Source organism: Hemibagrus wyckioides, linkage group LG08, assembly GCF_019097595.1.
Source record: "Hemibagrus wyckioides isolate EC202008001 linkage group LG08, SWU_Hwy_1.0, whole genome shotgun sequence".
In the NCBI taxonomy this organism is placed as follows: Eukaryota; Metazoa; Chordata; class Actinopteri; order Siluriformes; family Bagridae; genus Hemibagrus; species Hemibagrus wyckioides.
Genome location: NC_080717.1, coordinates 10,687,090 through 10,703,724, shown reverse-complemented (window position 1 = coordinate 10,703,724; position 16,635 = coordinate 10,687,090). Strand labels below are relative to the sequence as shown.

Genomic DNA, 16,635 nt, shown 5'->3' with positions numbered 1-16,635 from the left:
ATATTTTTTCTGTTTGTAATTCTTAGAAGAATTATTCTAAAGCTGTTAAAGGAAAGGCATAATTTCTCCAAAACTGTAATTATTGATTGGTAACTATGTTATATAGCATCAGGAGCACGATGATACAGCAGGTAGTGTTGTTGGATCACAGCTCCAGAGTTTCTGAGCTACTGTCTGTGTTCATTCTTGAATGTTGTCTGTTCACGTGTGTTTACTCTGCACAGTTTCTTCTCAAAAACATGGAGCTGGAGTTGTGAGAATGCAGTGCTCCACATATCTATTCCTACTGCTGCAGTATTTGAGTATTTTCATGTTTTTTCATATTTAGAACTGAGAGCAAGAAGCCTTTATTATCGCCACACATACATTACAGCACAGTGGAATTCTTTTCTTTGCATATCCCAGCTGAGGAAGTTGGGGTCAGAGTACAGGGGCAGCTATGATAAAGCAGGTAGGGTTAAGGGCCTTGTTCAGATGCACAACAGATAAGCTTGGTGGTGCTGGGACTTGAACCCTGATCCTCTGACCAACAATCCAGAGCCTTAATCACTTGAGCCACTGCTATGACTAAAGCAAATGAAGCCTTATTATAACTGATATTAGACCTTACAAATCAGCAACAGGAGAAGGAAAAGCTTTAGACAGACTGTAAAGTGAAAGATGATTAAAGATACTGAGAGTAAAATCATCTGAGCAAAGCTGCAACGGTGTGAACAGGCTGGGTGTCAGAATCACCACTGTGTTCCTCTAGAATACCTTTAAAAAAAATATGTCAACTTTCCACCATCATTAACTAATGTGTATCTATTTATTATACTCTAATAACTCAGGTCCTGGTTTTAAAGCAAGCAGAGAGCTTGGATTTATTTATTTTAAAAAGAGAGCCACTCTGCACCCTCTAGTGGTCAGACAATGAGGGTTATGCAGACGCAGAAACGCTGTTCCAAGCGTCTTGACTGAGGTTGTAAGTGAGGCAGAAGTCTGTCATAATTCTGTCACAGCAAACAAACATATTTAACTTGATGTATTAAAAAAAAATCTTATTATTTATAATCTGACCTAGCAATTCCGTTAACTGGTGGGAAATCTGCTATGAATCTGAGAAAATCCTTCATATTAACAGAAAGAGTGTGTATAGGATACAATCAGTAAAAATTACAGTCACATGCAGGAATGTTGATGACACCTTAAGGCCTAGGTGACTGCAGTAACTGCTCATTATGTCAGAAGTATGTGGACCGAAAAGGTGGAATACCTCCTTTGTAGATAGTCTACAACGTTTGTTTCTTATTTTGAGTGAATGATTTGAGAGAGAGAGAGAGAGAGAGAGAGAGAGAGAGAGAGAAAGAAAGAAAGAAAGAAAGAAAGAAAGAAAGAAAGAAAGAAAGAAAGAAAGAAAGAAAGAAAGAAAGAGGGGGTGACCAGCTGGATTGCCATGTAAATAGTTGTGAAGATAGGTAGAGCCTGGCTAAGTGCCAAGGGCCCTACAAAGGGCTTCTAACATCTGTTTGAGGCTAAATCTCTGGTCTGTGTTGGAGAAAGAATAACACTCTCGCTCAGATGGAGCCTTTCTCATGATCACGCAAAGACACTTTACATAACCAGTGTCCAGATTCTAATGACACAATTACATATGTTAACTTGCTGGCCTAATTATTTACATGATTATGTTTCTTAGAAGCCACCCAGAGGAAATCTTTGAAGAAAAGCCAATGGATTATTTGTGACCATTTGAGAACTGATATTTTAATCAGTTCAAGTTGTCTGTTCTGTGATAATGAAATGGAGCACAGTCAGGGTTGATGGTAAAGATCATGCAGTCAGAGTTACACTCTTCCATTCCTTTAGGTTTAATCAGACACGTTAGGAAATGAAGCAAACTGAAAGTTAAAAAAAACAACAAGAAGAAGAAGCAAATTCCCAAGTGACTCAAAGTGTGCTGAAGAGATGTAGCTACAGCATTACTGGGGAAGAGCTTTGGGGGTCACATGACAATCCATCCTCTCTGCGTCTCTCTATGAAACTAGCATATGAAACTAATTTGTATTACAAATGTTGGTTTTAGACAATGTTCCTCACCAACTGGTGGCTCGGCGAGAGATGGAACACTTTATTTTGTAAGAGCTTAAGGCAAAGCAAACATATTAATTAACACTATCTTTATGCAAGACCGCCAAGCCAAGCAGGCCCTTGAAACGCTACACCGTTACCTAAATTCGCATGCATCTGTCTGTGTCTTCACTCAGCCGTGGGTGTGCGTGCCGCCTGGCTTTGACTGAGGCAGGGTGGACCACCTGCGTGAAAGGGGAGACCCAGCATGTTATGTCTCCGCAACGAAATAAAATAACACAGAATCCAGCTCTGCAAATAACTCTGTGCTGCGGATCATTTTTCTGGGCGCAGCCCCGATACAAAGGTAAAATAAGAACAGATGATATCATGCGCCAGGATGGGAGGGGAGAGCATTTGCTTTCGAATGCACCATGGTTAATGCTAAGTTCTTTATAAGAGGGGCCCTGAAAGATGGCATCCGAGCCCAAGGCCACCCTCATTGTGGACTAGTGGCAGGTTATGGCATTGCGCTGCTCATGCTAGAGATGTGGATACAAAATTAAGGTTTGCAAACTGGTAATGGTGCTGCACTTGCGTGAAATCCACAAAGTTTCTCTTAATTAATAAATGCAATCTATTTCTACTGACATTTTTTACTTGACACAAAATCCATTAAAATGAATAGCTGAGTTTACACAGAAGTGACAAAGCAGCAGCATTACTATCGTTATTTCTAATCTTATCTTTATCCATGAGAAATGTTCTAATCCTGATTATTTTCCCTGAGAAATCCACCACATCAGTTAGTATATAAATGTAAGCCTATATAAAATATAGACAAAAATAGGTACATATGTATGTAGACACATGGGATGAATGCCTGTGCCTCATGCAATCAGCAGCACAATGCATGTAATCATGTAGATACAGGTCACTGTATAGTATAGTTGGTTGGCATGGCATGGTAGTTGTTCAGTGGGAGGAAATCACTAAGCTACAGGAAGGCTACAGTACCTCAAATAACTACTCTTTACAACCGTGGCAAACAGAAACGCATCTCACCATTCACAAGACCTGATATGTTGAGGTGGATGAACTGCAGCAGCAGAAGACTACATCAGTTTCTGCTCCTGTGTGTGCAGAATAGGAATCTGAGGCTATAGTGAGCACAGGCTCATGCAAACTGGCAATGTCAGTCCAGCATCCATCGAGTATTGTTGCTGACCAAATTGTGGTATCTCTTCAGTGCCACAATTTACTCATTTATCAATAGCTCATTTCCATATGCTAATGCACCATGTCATCTCACACATGACAGTCAGCTGGTCGTTCTCCTTTGACCTCTCACATCATCATAGTGTTTCCACCCACAGAACTGCTGCACATTTTGTTTTTCACATCATTCTGTATAAACTCTAGAAACTGTAAATGAAAACACAAATAGATAAGCAGTTTCTGAAATACTCCCATATGGCAGCATCAACAACGTGGTCAGATTCACAGACTGAGATCAGATTTGTTGTCAACATTAACTTAAGCTCTTGACCTGCATGATTTTATGCTTTGGGCTGCTGCCACATGATTAGCAAGAATGAGCAGGTGTACAAGTGTTCCTAATAAAGTGGCCAGTATTTAGTTAGTTATTTCACCTTCTTTCTTTTTTTTTTTTTTACATCTAATGCAAAATCTCTTCGCATCCTTGCAGCTGTTCACAGCAAAGTAGTCACTCAGGCATCCACTGAATTTAACTACAGAAATCACAGACAGTGCTAGTCTTGGCCCATGACTTATGCAAGTTCTTCCCTGTTTCTTCATCCTCTTCAAACTGATGAACATTTGGTATCTTTCAGTAGACATGAGTGGGATAATTGAATGGAAAGGTTTGGGGGGAATGAAGCAGGCTAAATGGGTGCCACAGTTTCTCTCAGGTTTGAAAGGATGTCCTGACATCATGCCACACTCCCTTTTTCTCCAGGCTTAAAGAGTGATTCCTCCAGCTATTCTGTTTTTTATTATCATCATCATTTTTGAAAATTAATTGTTTATGCATCAGATTTGGTTCACCCGATTCGACGAAGAAATTACGCCCAATCCAGATATAATTACACTAATGAAGTACAAGAGCCTGAATATGCTCCATATTAATGGCATCATCATGCCTAAGGGATGAAAATACTCTTGCTACAATAAGTTAGTACACTGCTTAGGTACAAAGCATAAACAATATCTGTGAAAGCAGAGTTGAAATGCAAGCTGATAAGAAAGTTTACGATCATAATTGAGCATTGCTGTTTTTCTCTTGGCATGCCTTTAAGGGCTTGAGTGATCATTGCTTGTTATCTTGCTTGTGAAATAGTTGTATGGTTACCAAAATGACCAGGTGTGTAACATAAGCAGAGTGTTCTTACTTAGCATTGATGGGCTAATAAAAAACAACTTCTGCTCCGTCTTAAGGATGTGCTTCATGCCATTGGGATAAATTAACCCAGCGGCTGAGGATTTCCTAAAACAATAAACCTGCACCAGTCACTTTTAAATCATGCTCCTGGTTGAAGCCTTTTATTTTTGGACTCCACAGTCCAACATGGATATGTTTCGGCTGCCAATGGCTAATTAAATCTGTCTTTGTTTATATTACATCTGCAAAAAGACATGTAAGAACGCATGGCCTTCAACAGCGTGCTCTCATCCTGCACAAGTCAGTGCCTGTTAAACATGGTGTATATCAAATTCACAGCTCCAGATCAAATCCTAAGATCATGTCCAATATTCCAAACGTTGTTATTATTTCCTATTTGCTAAACATTGCCAGTATTTCCATGCTGTTTAAAAATAAAACAAATTCTTGCTCCTGAATGTCCTTTATCCTTCTAAGAAAGACTGCAGTTGCATATCATACTGATTTAGCAAAAAGCATACATATACATATGATGCACTCCCACTGCAGTAAACATACACACATATATATATATATATATATATATATATAGCGTGTCTGTAGGATCTGTGTAGTCTTTGCGGTTTAAATAGAGTTTTGATTTCAAATGCTTGCGTTATGCACGTTATGAAATTCCGTCTGCTCCTTGGTCCAGACATTCCCAAGACCGGTCAACTTTAATAAAACACGTCATTACCCCCCCCCCCCCCCAAAGCCCCCACCCACCATTTCTTTTAAGCCTACAGTATGTGGGGATTGGGGGAGACACAGTGCTGCAGAAGCGCACAGGGAGAAGATCAGGAAGCACCTGCTCCCAAGGAGGTGGAGAAAAACTCTCATTAAAAAAAAGTAAGGGAAAATATCACAAATTCCGGCTTTTGAAGTGACTCATAACCCTGTGTTATCAGACCAACTCGGTTTTTTTTTGTTGTTGTTCTGAAAGCAAAAAAACCCTGCCTCTCCATGCTTCAGCGCGTGAAGGACACGGCATTGGCGTGGTGTGTGAAGTCCATATGCGGGGAGAACCTCGTCTGTCACTAGTGACAACTATGTGCGTGTTCGCTTTGGACGCTTCACCGCAGACTCGGGCACTTGGTCCAGGAGCCGTTACGCATGAGCGCATTCATACTTCTGCATGAACCCGCTTTACCCTTTGCTGTTGCTCAAGTAAATAAGTACAGCTCGCGCTCACCGGCACCGACAGTGGCAAAAAAAAAATTCTTGTAGTCACGCGCGTTTATCTGCGGCACGCAAATTGGCGCGCGCAAAAGAAGGGATGCCGGTCAGGCGTGGCTTGGGGTTTTTGAATATCCAATTTGATAATGCACGGGGAGTATGTGTATAAAAAGGCTGATTGGAGACGATAAGAGGGCATCAGCGACTTTTGAGTAGCGAGGGAGCGTGGATGAAGCTGAGCTCGTGCGTGGGCATGTGCTGTCTGACTTTCTGAATCGTGTCACACTCACACCGGGCACCATGGCAGAGGTCGGCGGATTCCTCGGCACCATCGATCTGGATTTACCGAGTTTCACAGCGCTCGGGAACACGCCTCTGTCCGACTCGCCGGCCGGGTTGAACGAGCGCCTCGGGCTGATCGAGGGCAGACTGCGGCGCGGCTCTCTCACGGACTTCGATCATCTCAAAGGGATCCTGCGCAGGAGGCAGCTGTACTGCAGGACCGGCTTCCAGCTGGAGATCTTCCCCAACGGCACAGTGCACGGCACCAGACAGGATCACAGCAGATTCGGTGAGAAACACTCACACTTTTCACAGCACGCTTTCCCCTCCGATCCACAGAGCTGCACTTTGGTGCACCTGTCACTGTCACTTCTTTGCATTATGCTTTATTTATTGCATTGTGCCATTTGCTTAACACTTTTTAACTGTTATCTGTATGTTTACAGAGCCTTGCGGTCGTTTAAAAGCAAAATACATAATATAAAAGTCGTTATTTGCTGTGCATCAATACATTTCATATGGTATAATATAAAGGTATGTATACTGTTAATGTATAGATGTATTGAAGCACAGCAGATAAAGGTTTGTAATGATGTATTACAGTATATAATAGAGATAGAGATAGTAAAGCTTCTCTATGACAGAGGAAAAATAGACAGCATGTGTGTATAGAAATATATAATGTACTCGTACTCTCCCTTCTAATGATTTATCTGCACCATTACTTTCTAAGGGTCTTGGAGAGTAATAAATTAAAACGACACTTTTCACACTAAAGGCACAAAAGATGGGCCTTTGAGGAGACATTTTCATTATTTATATTCCTAAGTATAAGAATCCCTACAGCTTTCTACCCTTGTGTATTACATATAGAAATATATGTATGATCTGATTGATTATTAAAGCTTGATTACTATGTCAGTTCTGTTACAGTGCCAATATATAAGGTGTAAGAGTGCATTGTTGATCGCTTTCCACCTCCCACCAACTGGAAGCCAGGACCTCCACATCTCTGTCTGTCACACAGTTCTAATTCCCTGTGCTGAGTCACAGGTGTCTCTCCTTAGTGGAAAACAAGCTCTCCTTAGTTTTTCAGCGCCAGCTCGTACAATGGGATGTCGGTTGACTTGAGTGCACACACACACACACATTGCTAATTGTACAACTAATACAAATCATTCAAGGAGTGGTTAGCATAAGAGTGGTAAACAGATGAGGTCAGGGCACAGACATGTGCGTTTGACAGCCATTGTGCAGGTGCAGCCTTGCTCAGGAGGCTGGAATAACTCTAAATTAAAGCATGACCACTGTGGAATCCAAAGAAGTTTAATGCTTGTTTTTCTCAGCCAAAACAAGCAGTTTTATTGGATTGGGTGTTCGGCGTGCATGTTTCTAGCATCCCCTGATCTGCAAATTCAAGGCAGGCATGGTACAAGCGAGCCATGGCTTTGATTAAATGCAAATATGAAACACGAATGTTCTTGATTAGCATCCAGAGGTTCTAAGTCATCTTCAAACTTGAGTGCCATTTTAGTAACTGATCCATCCTGCAAAACCACCGAGGCATTCAAGTCTTTTATCTAACATCACATAAATCCCTTATCGAAACAATTTCAAGAATGAATAGAAGAATGCATCTGAAATATGTACTGAATTCATGAGTGAATAATAATTCCAGGGAAAAAAAAATAACTGGTAGAAGTTTTCGATTTGGCACAAATAATCACAAACATGTTTGGCTGTGGTAATATGACCAACACACACAGCTCCAGTGTTCCCTGATTTGATCATGAGCTCATGTTTCTGTACCAGTACTGTCTGTGGTGTGTTGTGTTGTCTCCCATCTCAGACAGCACGCATGTAGAAATATTGGTGATGCCAAATTGACTATAGTTGTGAAACTGTGTGTGTTTGATGCACTGCAAGAGACTGACATCCCACCCAGGGTGTATTCCTGCCTCGTGCCCATCATTCACCAGGGTAGAATCTAGATCTACCTGCTTGACCAGAATCAAGCAGTTACTCAAGAGGACAATGTCAGACTGTGAAAAAAATATGTTTTAATATTATGTATTGACCTGTCTTGCTTTTTTTAATGCCTTATTCACTTAACACTCTAAACTCTAACTCCTCCAAAAACCTGAAGTGCACATCAGAGCTGCAAGAGCATATGTGAAGCAGGTTCGACCTGTAAAATGCATTACCCATCCCGTATATATTTCCAAGACCTGAACCTGATGACACCTGGGTAATGTTACTGTAATCGTTCATACGACTGGCTCTTTACAGGCATTAACAGGTTCATTGTTTCCGTAACGCAAGGCCAACATCTAAAAAAAAAACAAAGGGTGCCATTTTTCTACTTCAAGAGCAGTTCTCTTCATCATGTCCAGTCTGTTCATATGGCGTAGATCATAAATTCATCTTTGCGAGTAATGCTTAGATGTGCTGATGCAGACCGTGGTGTCTGGTAATTGTCTCACCAGAGTTTCTCTATGGCAGGTATCCTGGAGTTCATTAGCCTGGCTGTGGGGCTGGTCAGCATTAGAGGGGTGGATGCCGGACTTTATCTGGGAATGAATGAAAAAGGAGAACTCTATGGGTCGGTAAGTCAAAGCCACACAAAGCCCAGAACCATTCTAGCTAGCAGACACCTGCGTAAGCCACACACCTGCACCCACAAGCTTTGTGTTGTCAAGTTTGCGCTTTGGGACGGCAGCCAACAGCGTCACTACAGTTTGAAGAGAATAGCAATCAATTCACCGGCCCTTAATCTGAAGTCTGTTTCCCATATGATGCAGACATGTGAAAAACACCAATCCAGACAAAACAGGCTGCGTTTCCACCGCTGCGTATCACGCCATGACTCTGACATCAGACAGAGCTGGAACGGCACCAGGGGCCCCCGAGAGCAAAAACAGTTGGCCTGTTTGAGTTACCTTGTTTTTGTCTTCTGAAGTTGAGAAAGGCATGAGAAAGACCTTGGAGAAAGCACTAAATTAGAAGGATAGCCTCTTCATTTTGCTTCATAGTGACTAAAATATTTACATATTTCTTGGATATACACAAAGCGCTGAGTACACACACACACATATTAGCGATATATGGTCTGTGAGTGCTCTCGGTTTCTTGTGTATTCCTGCACAGTCGCACAGGGAAAGTGCTTTACTTTGGTCGAGTGCTCAAATGGTAACAGAGACCAGGACGGGCTACGAACCCGAGTCACGTCGCGTGTGCTGGTGGTGTGCATGAAACACCATTTATAGGAAACTCTTCTGTCTTCCCGCCACTCGAGCCTTCTGCATGGCTGTGGGAGAAACATGCTATCAGATTTCCACTGATAATAAACCGGGGCCCTCAACAAGTGTCTGTGGATCATGAGAGTCAGATCTTGAGCTTATTACAGACAGGGAGGGGAAAAATGCCATCACGTGTAACATGATAACGTCGTATTAAAATCACTGCAGTCACAGGTTAATTCACAAATTGCTCCGCCAGTCGCACAGACACGAGCATCGTTCCTCAGGCAGGCTGGAGGTGTATGAGGATTGATGCGTGTGGAAGAACCTAAAAAATGCTGTTGGAACCTGAAAATAAAAATCTTTAAATTTAAAGTTTACAGACTGCGCACGATTTAATTCGGCCTATTCCAATTTAGGTGAACAACTACATGATTACTGGGTTTAGTCTTTATGGAGTTGACCAGCATTAGTCATTAGTCTAGGATATTCTGTGCCAAGTCAAGTTTTATTTAACTTCAAATATTTCGCCAAGACAAATAATCATCTGTAGAAAACCGAAGTTACCCATAACTACCCGGTTAGTGCATAGTTTAACTAGTTATATATTTTATTTCTATACTTCTTCACGGCCCATGTTTGTCAAACTCAAACCAATTCTTTAAGCAATGTCTATGATGTCCAGCCACCTTAGATGGTCCAAGTGAGCCGCCTTAACACTGATACTTGAGCTAGAGCCATTGCATGACTGCTTTTTTGGCAGAAAAACTGATGTAGCCCCAGTGTGCTCTATTGTTCTCAGCAACGTAGTCAGCCAGCAGAGGTTCACCTGCTGAACCCGAAGCGATCGCTCATTTAGTCCTGTCAGTGGTGTGGTAGTAGCAGGCCACACAGGAGTTCTCTCTGGCTGCTGTCTGTGTGTGAGTGTAAGCTGGGCTGGTTGCGTCACGAGGGGAAACAGACCGAAAGGTTAACAGGCCCGAGGAGTGATATTGGGTGTAAGCTAAAAAGCCAGGCGTGATGACTTTCTACAGCAAGCACCTGTTGCCCAACTCATGTGCAAACGGGAAAACACAGGGAAATCAGGTATAGTGAGAAAAAGCTGCTTTTCTTGGCCTACAAGAAAACCCCTTAGCATTGCTGTGATCACAGTACAGCCTGAGTTACTTCTCTTCTTTTAGAGCAACAGCATTGTAAATGTGGATAGGCTAGTGAAAGATTTCTCTAAGATTTATAAACTGCATTATGTTCACCAGCCAGAATTGGTTCGCCAAGTCCAGAAATCTTTAACCTTCTCTTCTTTTCTCTTCTCAGAAAAAGCTGACAGCAGAGTGCGTCTTCCGTGAGCAGTTTGAAGAGAACTGGTACAACACGTACGCCTCGACGCTGTACAAACATGCAGACACCGGGAGGTACTACTACGTGGCCTTAAACAAGGACGGTTCGCCTCGAGAAGGCGGCAGGACTAAAAAGCACCAGAAGTTGACTCACTTCCTGCCCAGGCCGGTGGAGATCGAAAAGATCGCCCAGGCATACAGGGATTTGTTCCAGCACAGGTGACCAAAAGTCCAGCCAGCGCTGGAGTAGCAAGGAGGGGTGAAAGGGAATCGGAGAGAAATTTAAGGTTTACGGAGACCCTCCTTTTCGTCCCTCACGACTGTTTAGATTTGCCTTCTGGTCCAAAGCAAGGAGTCCCTCTCCAGCGGTGACTGAGATAAACAGTACGTGTGTGTTCCTGGATGAATCTGTTTCCTCTCCTTAATGGGTTTTAAACCACAGTGCAGAGAGGACATTCCTCCATCCGCCACCAGTGCCAAGTGGTTTCTGAAGGAGAGGTGTTGACTTCAGGGGCCTCATGGTGTCATGCAAACACCTCATCCTCAGATAACTTGGTACTCACTCAGATATTGCAGAAGGAACCACTCACGATGGAAAGAACCACTTGTGAACTATGCTCCAGTTTTTGGTCTTGGCCATTTCAGTATGTCTTAAAACATTTTTTTTTTTTTTTTTTGTGTCTTACATCCGCAAGCCAGGTTGAAACTTGGATGCTTATGACTTCTAGCAACATTAGCACCACTGAACTCAAGCGTAGGCACTAATCCCACTGTAAGTGTCTTTGTAAACTCACGCTCACCTTTATAATGCAGTAGGTTTGTGCGGAGAGCCTCGCTAAGGGATCGTGGTGCTGATCCTATGGTGAAATGAAATGGGATTATGGGAATGCTTATCTAGGAGCTATTTACATGGTGGACAAGGACAATTTCTTCCAAAGAATATACAGTAGCATCTCAATAAGAGAAACAGAAAAGACAGAGATTTTTTTTTTTAATGGATATTTAAGGACACTTGGTGACACAAGTGGGAGGTACTGCTAAGTAATAAAACTGGCAAACTTATGGAAACAATCACTAATAAAAAAAAAAAAGCCAAATCATAAAAGACTTCAGGGTTTCTTTAAGATAAAGACCACCAAAGTGGAACGAACACCTGTCAGGACAGAGTGGAAAAGACCATCTCCAGTGTGAAACACGGAGATAAATTAGCACTTAGAGAATCCACTCTGCAATTTCACTCCTTTTCTTTTGAAGGTTCTGGAAAAGTCTGCTTGTTGACAGCTTAAGAAAAAAAAAAGAAAAGAAAATGAATGCACTCTCTAAGGGGGGAAAAAAAATGGGATGATATTTCTATTGAAGCCAGGGAAAAGCTACAGCATATGTAGAAAGGTTGCAGCGTGTTGGTCAACTGACAAGGTGTGATGTGTAATGTAAGGCTGTCAGGAACATTCTTAAAATGTAAGTGACGAGTGTAAATATGGATGAACCTATTTATAAGATGTACAATATATTTATTTTCTACATATAAATGTATAATTCTAAATCTTTATATAAATATATTTATTTATTTCAAAGTCTCTATTTTGTAATGAACTTGAAATGATAAGAATTGTAGATTCTACTGAAAGTATACGAAAGGGCTATCGGTTCAACATGAATGAACGACAATAAAATTGTCCTGCCATTGATTGTTCATTGCGAGTGACCATTTTTGCCTGAGGATTAAAACGTTTCTCTTGTAATTAAACTGCTCCATGGAGACGTATCGAGTTGATTCGTTCATTGCGTTGCAAGTTTCTTACAGGAAAATCCGACGCTCAGGACCGAACTAGTAACGGTTATTCATCTAAAACCAAGCATGTCAGAGCTGCACAGTTACAGAAAATAGCTTCAGCGTAGATCACAGCGCTACAGCAGGGATGAAAGTCCATCTGACAAATGCCTACTGCTCCAGAGAACGCGAATTCCAGAGCAGAGCTGCGGCCCTGCGTAATCAATCTCTATGGAGATGTGGATGATGTAAAGAGACTGTTCTTGGCTCAAGAAACCTATGAGAAAATTCTCCCAAAACAGCCTGCCGAGGCATAAATCAAGCGTGTGCAGCAAGCAAAACAATAAAAGGTGGGTCACTGGTTGACAAACCTGTTGAAAAATAGGGCCTGAAGACTTGCTGGTTCACGAGAATGACGATTTGTAATAAAAACCTTCCCTCTGAACAGATCCAGTGTGTCGTTCGCTAGCGCACGGCGATTAACCGGGCTGACTCTCACACGACACGGCAAGACCAAGTGAAATCCTAGAACAAGATATGTACAATCTGTGAAAATATGATCAATTACAGGTCATCTGCTTCAAATTGGCACAAGCATGCTGGGACACTTGTAGCATTAATGCATATTCACGCTCCGTGAGCTCAGCAGTGGAGCTGAAGTACACAGATGAGGGGAACAGCTGCCCAGTGGCCAGGAGGAATGTGTTGCAAATGTAGCCTAGTGGTAATCTCCGTCTAAGAAAGATGGGATCAACATTTCAACATCTGCAAGAGTTGTAATGTTTCACTCTTTTTTCGAGCTGCGAATGCACGCTTCCCTGGGGGAGGGGGGGTGGGTGGTGGAAAGGGTGTTCGAGAGGGCCAAATGGAAAACCAAAAGACCCCGAGTGGAAGAAATCCTGGCAGAGAAGCGAGAGGAATGTACAGAAGAGGTGTTGCAGATGAAGGAGGGATGCTCCATATGCTCAGAGTGGAAATGTTCGCAAGTCACTTTTTTTTTTTTTTTTTTTTTGCACGTCTGAGTCAAGACTCAAGTATTTAGTCCTGCACTTTTACAACCCAAATCAGGTTCGAGAGGTTTTTCCTGCATCCATATCATTGAGGGAAAGCACTGCGTTACAAATGATGTAAAAAGACACTTATTTACACAGATTTATTAAACATTAAAAACAAACTCGAGTTTATTTGTAAGCTATTGGCCTAAACGAATAACTTTTAGTAGCAGTCGGCTGTAACCCAAATCTTCAGGATGGAGGCATTTTCTTATTAACTTCAAGTCGTCTGAGGCTAGTGAGGGGGACACGTGTGTACAGCTGCTAGAATGGAAGTAAAAGCAGGAACTAACTTGTGAGCGATCTGCATAATTACAAATAACTATAAATGGATAAAGTATGATGCGTCACTCTTTAATGAATACAAATTCGAACTGTTGATAGAAGAGGAGGAATAAAACTCTGCAGGACATGCTGTGATAGAGAAATAATCAGCTTCAGAGTAGCTCTGCTTCACGTCAGGCTGCATTACACTGACCCGTTGCTGATTAGTTTCTGTAACCACATGCCCTAAAGTGTTATGTTATTGCTTGCTTATAAAACCCAGCTTGCTTCTAATTTCTCAACATTTGAGATCATCATTCAAAACAGACCCAAGTCATCTTTATTAACCAATTTGCTAGTGTCAAAACTTATGGACATGTTGACTGAACAGGCCTGTTCCAGGTCGGTGGATTTCCTGGGCCTCCACTTGATCCCAATCCCTGGACAATTTCCCTGCTGATGGCGGGGTTGAACTTCACCATAAAGCATTAAAAAGTAGTACTGGTACTGGTATTAGCTCTCATTCGTATGTGCCTGTTGACATCCCAGTTCAGATTTATTCCCCCCTTTTACCATTAGAAGCACCTCCACTCTTCCAGTTAAGCTTTCAAACTTGATTGTGAAATTTGGCTGTGGGGATTTGCCCCTAAGGGCATTAGTGATGCAGATGCTGGTGCTCCAGTTCATCCCAAAGGTGTTTCAGTGGGGTTGAGTTCAGGGCTCTGTGCAGGACACTTGGTTTCGTCCACTCTATTCTTCCTAGAGCTTACTTTTTTATTCACAGGGGCTTTGTCATAATGGAACAGGTTTGTAGTGTGTAGCTCCAGTGAAGGTAAATAGTAAATCTAAAACATGCTGCAAGATCCTAAGACAAGGGCTTGCCTTCAATTTTGTGGCAATAATTAGGGGACAAACGTGAAAGACGCAATATAATTAACCACGAACATGTGAGAAATATCTCTATTGGAAAGAATTGTCACCAGAAATGATCCACACTGTGAATAATAGGGTTCATGTGACCATACCAAATGACTGGAGTATTGTTGTCTGAAGATGAATGAAAGTATGTATATATGTATAAATGTATAAATAAATAAATAAATAAATAAATAAATATAGACACCAATGATACCACTAAATGCAAATCACCCTTTTGGTCACTTTATTTAAATGTAATATTAAATACTTATTCTAGTAAATAGATCAGATAAATGGCAAAACAAGTGGGTATATTTGCTAACATGAAACTGCTGTGAGGAAAATGAAAAGTTGACCTACGTTTCTGAAATGCACCCTGTGCAAACTAGAATCCAATTAGAAATATCTATGCCATTTTTTAAATGTGCTGAAAATCGAGTACGGTAGCCTGAGGGCCAGCCTAGTATGGTTAGTTAGCATTGTAAGATAGATGCAGCCTAACCATTAAAATTTGCCTTTAAATTACATGAACACATCCAGTCATCTCAGAGAGACGAGAACCCGCTAAGACGAGTGGAACAAAACAAAGGAACAGTACAACACTATGCTAGGCATCACTTTACAACAAGGAATTAGAAGATACAAAAGTCCAGGGAATCTGGCAAGCAATTTTAACACCACGGGCATTCCATTACGAGTTAAGCAACGACGAGTGTAAAAGCCTAAAAGCATAATAGAAAAGAAGAGTCTGTTCAGTGTGTCTGAAAATAACAAACTGTTGATGTAAGGCCATCACTGCATCTTTTTTTTTTTTTTTCCTTCGATAAAGGTGTTTAGAACAGTGCGTGTATCGGGCACTGGGCTTTCACAGCACCACTGATCATCCACTAATAGACAGATATTATGCAGTACCTAATACAATTCTTCTAGATCACTTAGAACATACGTAATGAACAACACTATGGTCCACGGAGGTTGTAAGTTCATTGTTTTTTTTTCTCTTGACCTGTATATAAAAAAAAAAAAATAAAATAAATCAAATAATGCACAGCCCTTATTTAAGGGGAAAAGAACAATGCAATGCTTTAAAGCATTTTTGGGAGAATATTTTTTAAATATGTTGAGAGAGAGAAAAAAAAGAAAAAAAAAGAATAAAACTTAAACACTAAGGCTGTATATACAGAGAATTACAAACCATACTGCCAAAGTCTTCTAGATATCCGTCCCAGATTTCTACACAAGAGCTCAAAAGGGGCAAAAAGGGTCCGAGCTGGTTATTTTTAGGATGCCCACACAGGAGCTGGCCAAAAAAAAGGGCACGGTTTTAGTGAGGGCATCTACATCTTTGAGGGACCTGGGTTCTTGCTGATCTGTGAGTTTGGCAGACCCTGGAGGGCACCCAGCTGTTGGTACAGGCCCAGCAGGTCCATCTGACTCATTCCCCCAGTGATGCCGTTCTGAATGGCCAGCTGGTTCATCAGCAGTCCCTGCCTGGCAAGCGCCAGCTGCTGTTCCTGAACCTTGCGATTGGTGATCACCTTCTGTACGTACATCATCAGCTGTGAGGAGATAGAGACAAGGTTTTAAAATTACACCTCAAAAAAGTGGTACAAAAACACTGGAGACTGGCTTTTTCATCACAAGGACAGACTGTGCTGATGCAAGGACAGACAAATTTAACAGACAAATGCTGAAAGACAACAGGAAGATATCTGCTGGATAATAAGTGGTTATCATTCAAGCTTCTATGATATTTTGTTGTTACAGTAGTATAGAGAGGCACTTCGATATTTTACACAGAAACACACTTAACTGAACATGTACCTCAAATTTTTATGTTTAAGATCAATGTCAATGTCCACGATCCTTTTTTTTTTGTGTGTGTGTGTTTTATGTAGTGTGAAGGGAACATGTAAACTGGTGCTCCCTCAGCAAGTCAACTCACTGTTCGGAATATCTAAGAGACGAGTTAACTAATCTTCAGCTAGCGTCTGAATAAACATGAATTAACCATTACCTTTGTCCAAACACTCAACATACTTTAAACTGAACTTCAAACTAAACCCAACCATTATCTCAAAACCGCCTGAACCGTAACCCAAACGGC

General features: G+C 41.5%; 2 protein-coding genes across 4 annotated transcripts in view; one reads left to right on the top strand and one right to left on the bottom strand.

The window, feature by feature from the left end:
* The first annotated feature begins 5,270 nt into the window (after positions 1-5,270).
* fgf16 (fibroblast growth factor 16) lies at positions 5,271-11,898 on the top strand. Its single transcript, XM_058396251.1, has 3 exons — positions 5,271-6,236; positions 8,450-8,553; positions 10,501-11,898. The coding sequence occupies exons 1-3, from the start codon at positions 5,966-5,968 to the stop codon at positions 10,744-10,746; spliced, it is 621 nt and encodes a 206-aa protein (XP_058252234.1). The 5' UTR covers positions 5,271-5,965; the 3' UTR covers positions 10,747-11,898.
* Positions 11,899-14,749: 2,851 nt separating this feature from the next.
* Positions 14,750-16,635, bottom strand: part of atrx (ATRX chromatin remodeler) — a 43,214-nt gene continuing 41,328 nt past the window's right edge. For all 3 annotated transcript variants that reach the window (XM_058397799.1, XM_058397800.1, XM_058397801.1), the window contains exon 35: positions 14,750-16,087. In XM_058397799.1, the coding sequence (XP_058253782.1) occupies positions 15,866-16,087 (222 nt within the window). In that variant the 3' untranslated portion in view covers positions 14,750-15,865. The remainder of the gene's footprint in view (positions 16,088-16,635) is intronic.

What these genes read in the sequence shown, in the direction of transcription:
- fgf16 (XM_058396251.1), top strand. Translation starts at nt 5,966, where the DNA reads ATGGCAGAGGTCGGCGGATTCCTCGGCACCATCGATCTGGATTTACCG. An exon ending in ACAGGATCACAGCAGATTCG is followed by an intron (nt 6,237 to 8,449) that starts GTGAGAAACACT and finishes TCTCTATGGCAG; the next exon opens with GTATCCTGGAGTTCATTAGC. An exon ending in AAGGAGAACTCTATGGGTCG is followed by an intron (nt 8,554 to 10,500) that starts GTAAGTCAAAGC and finishes TTCTCTTCTCAG; the next exon opens with AAAAAGCTGACAGCAGAGTG.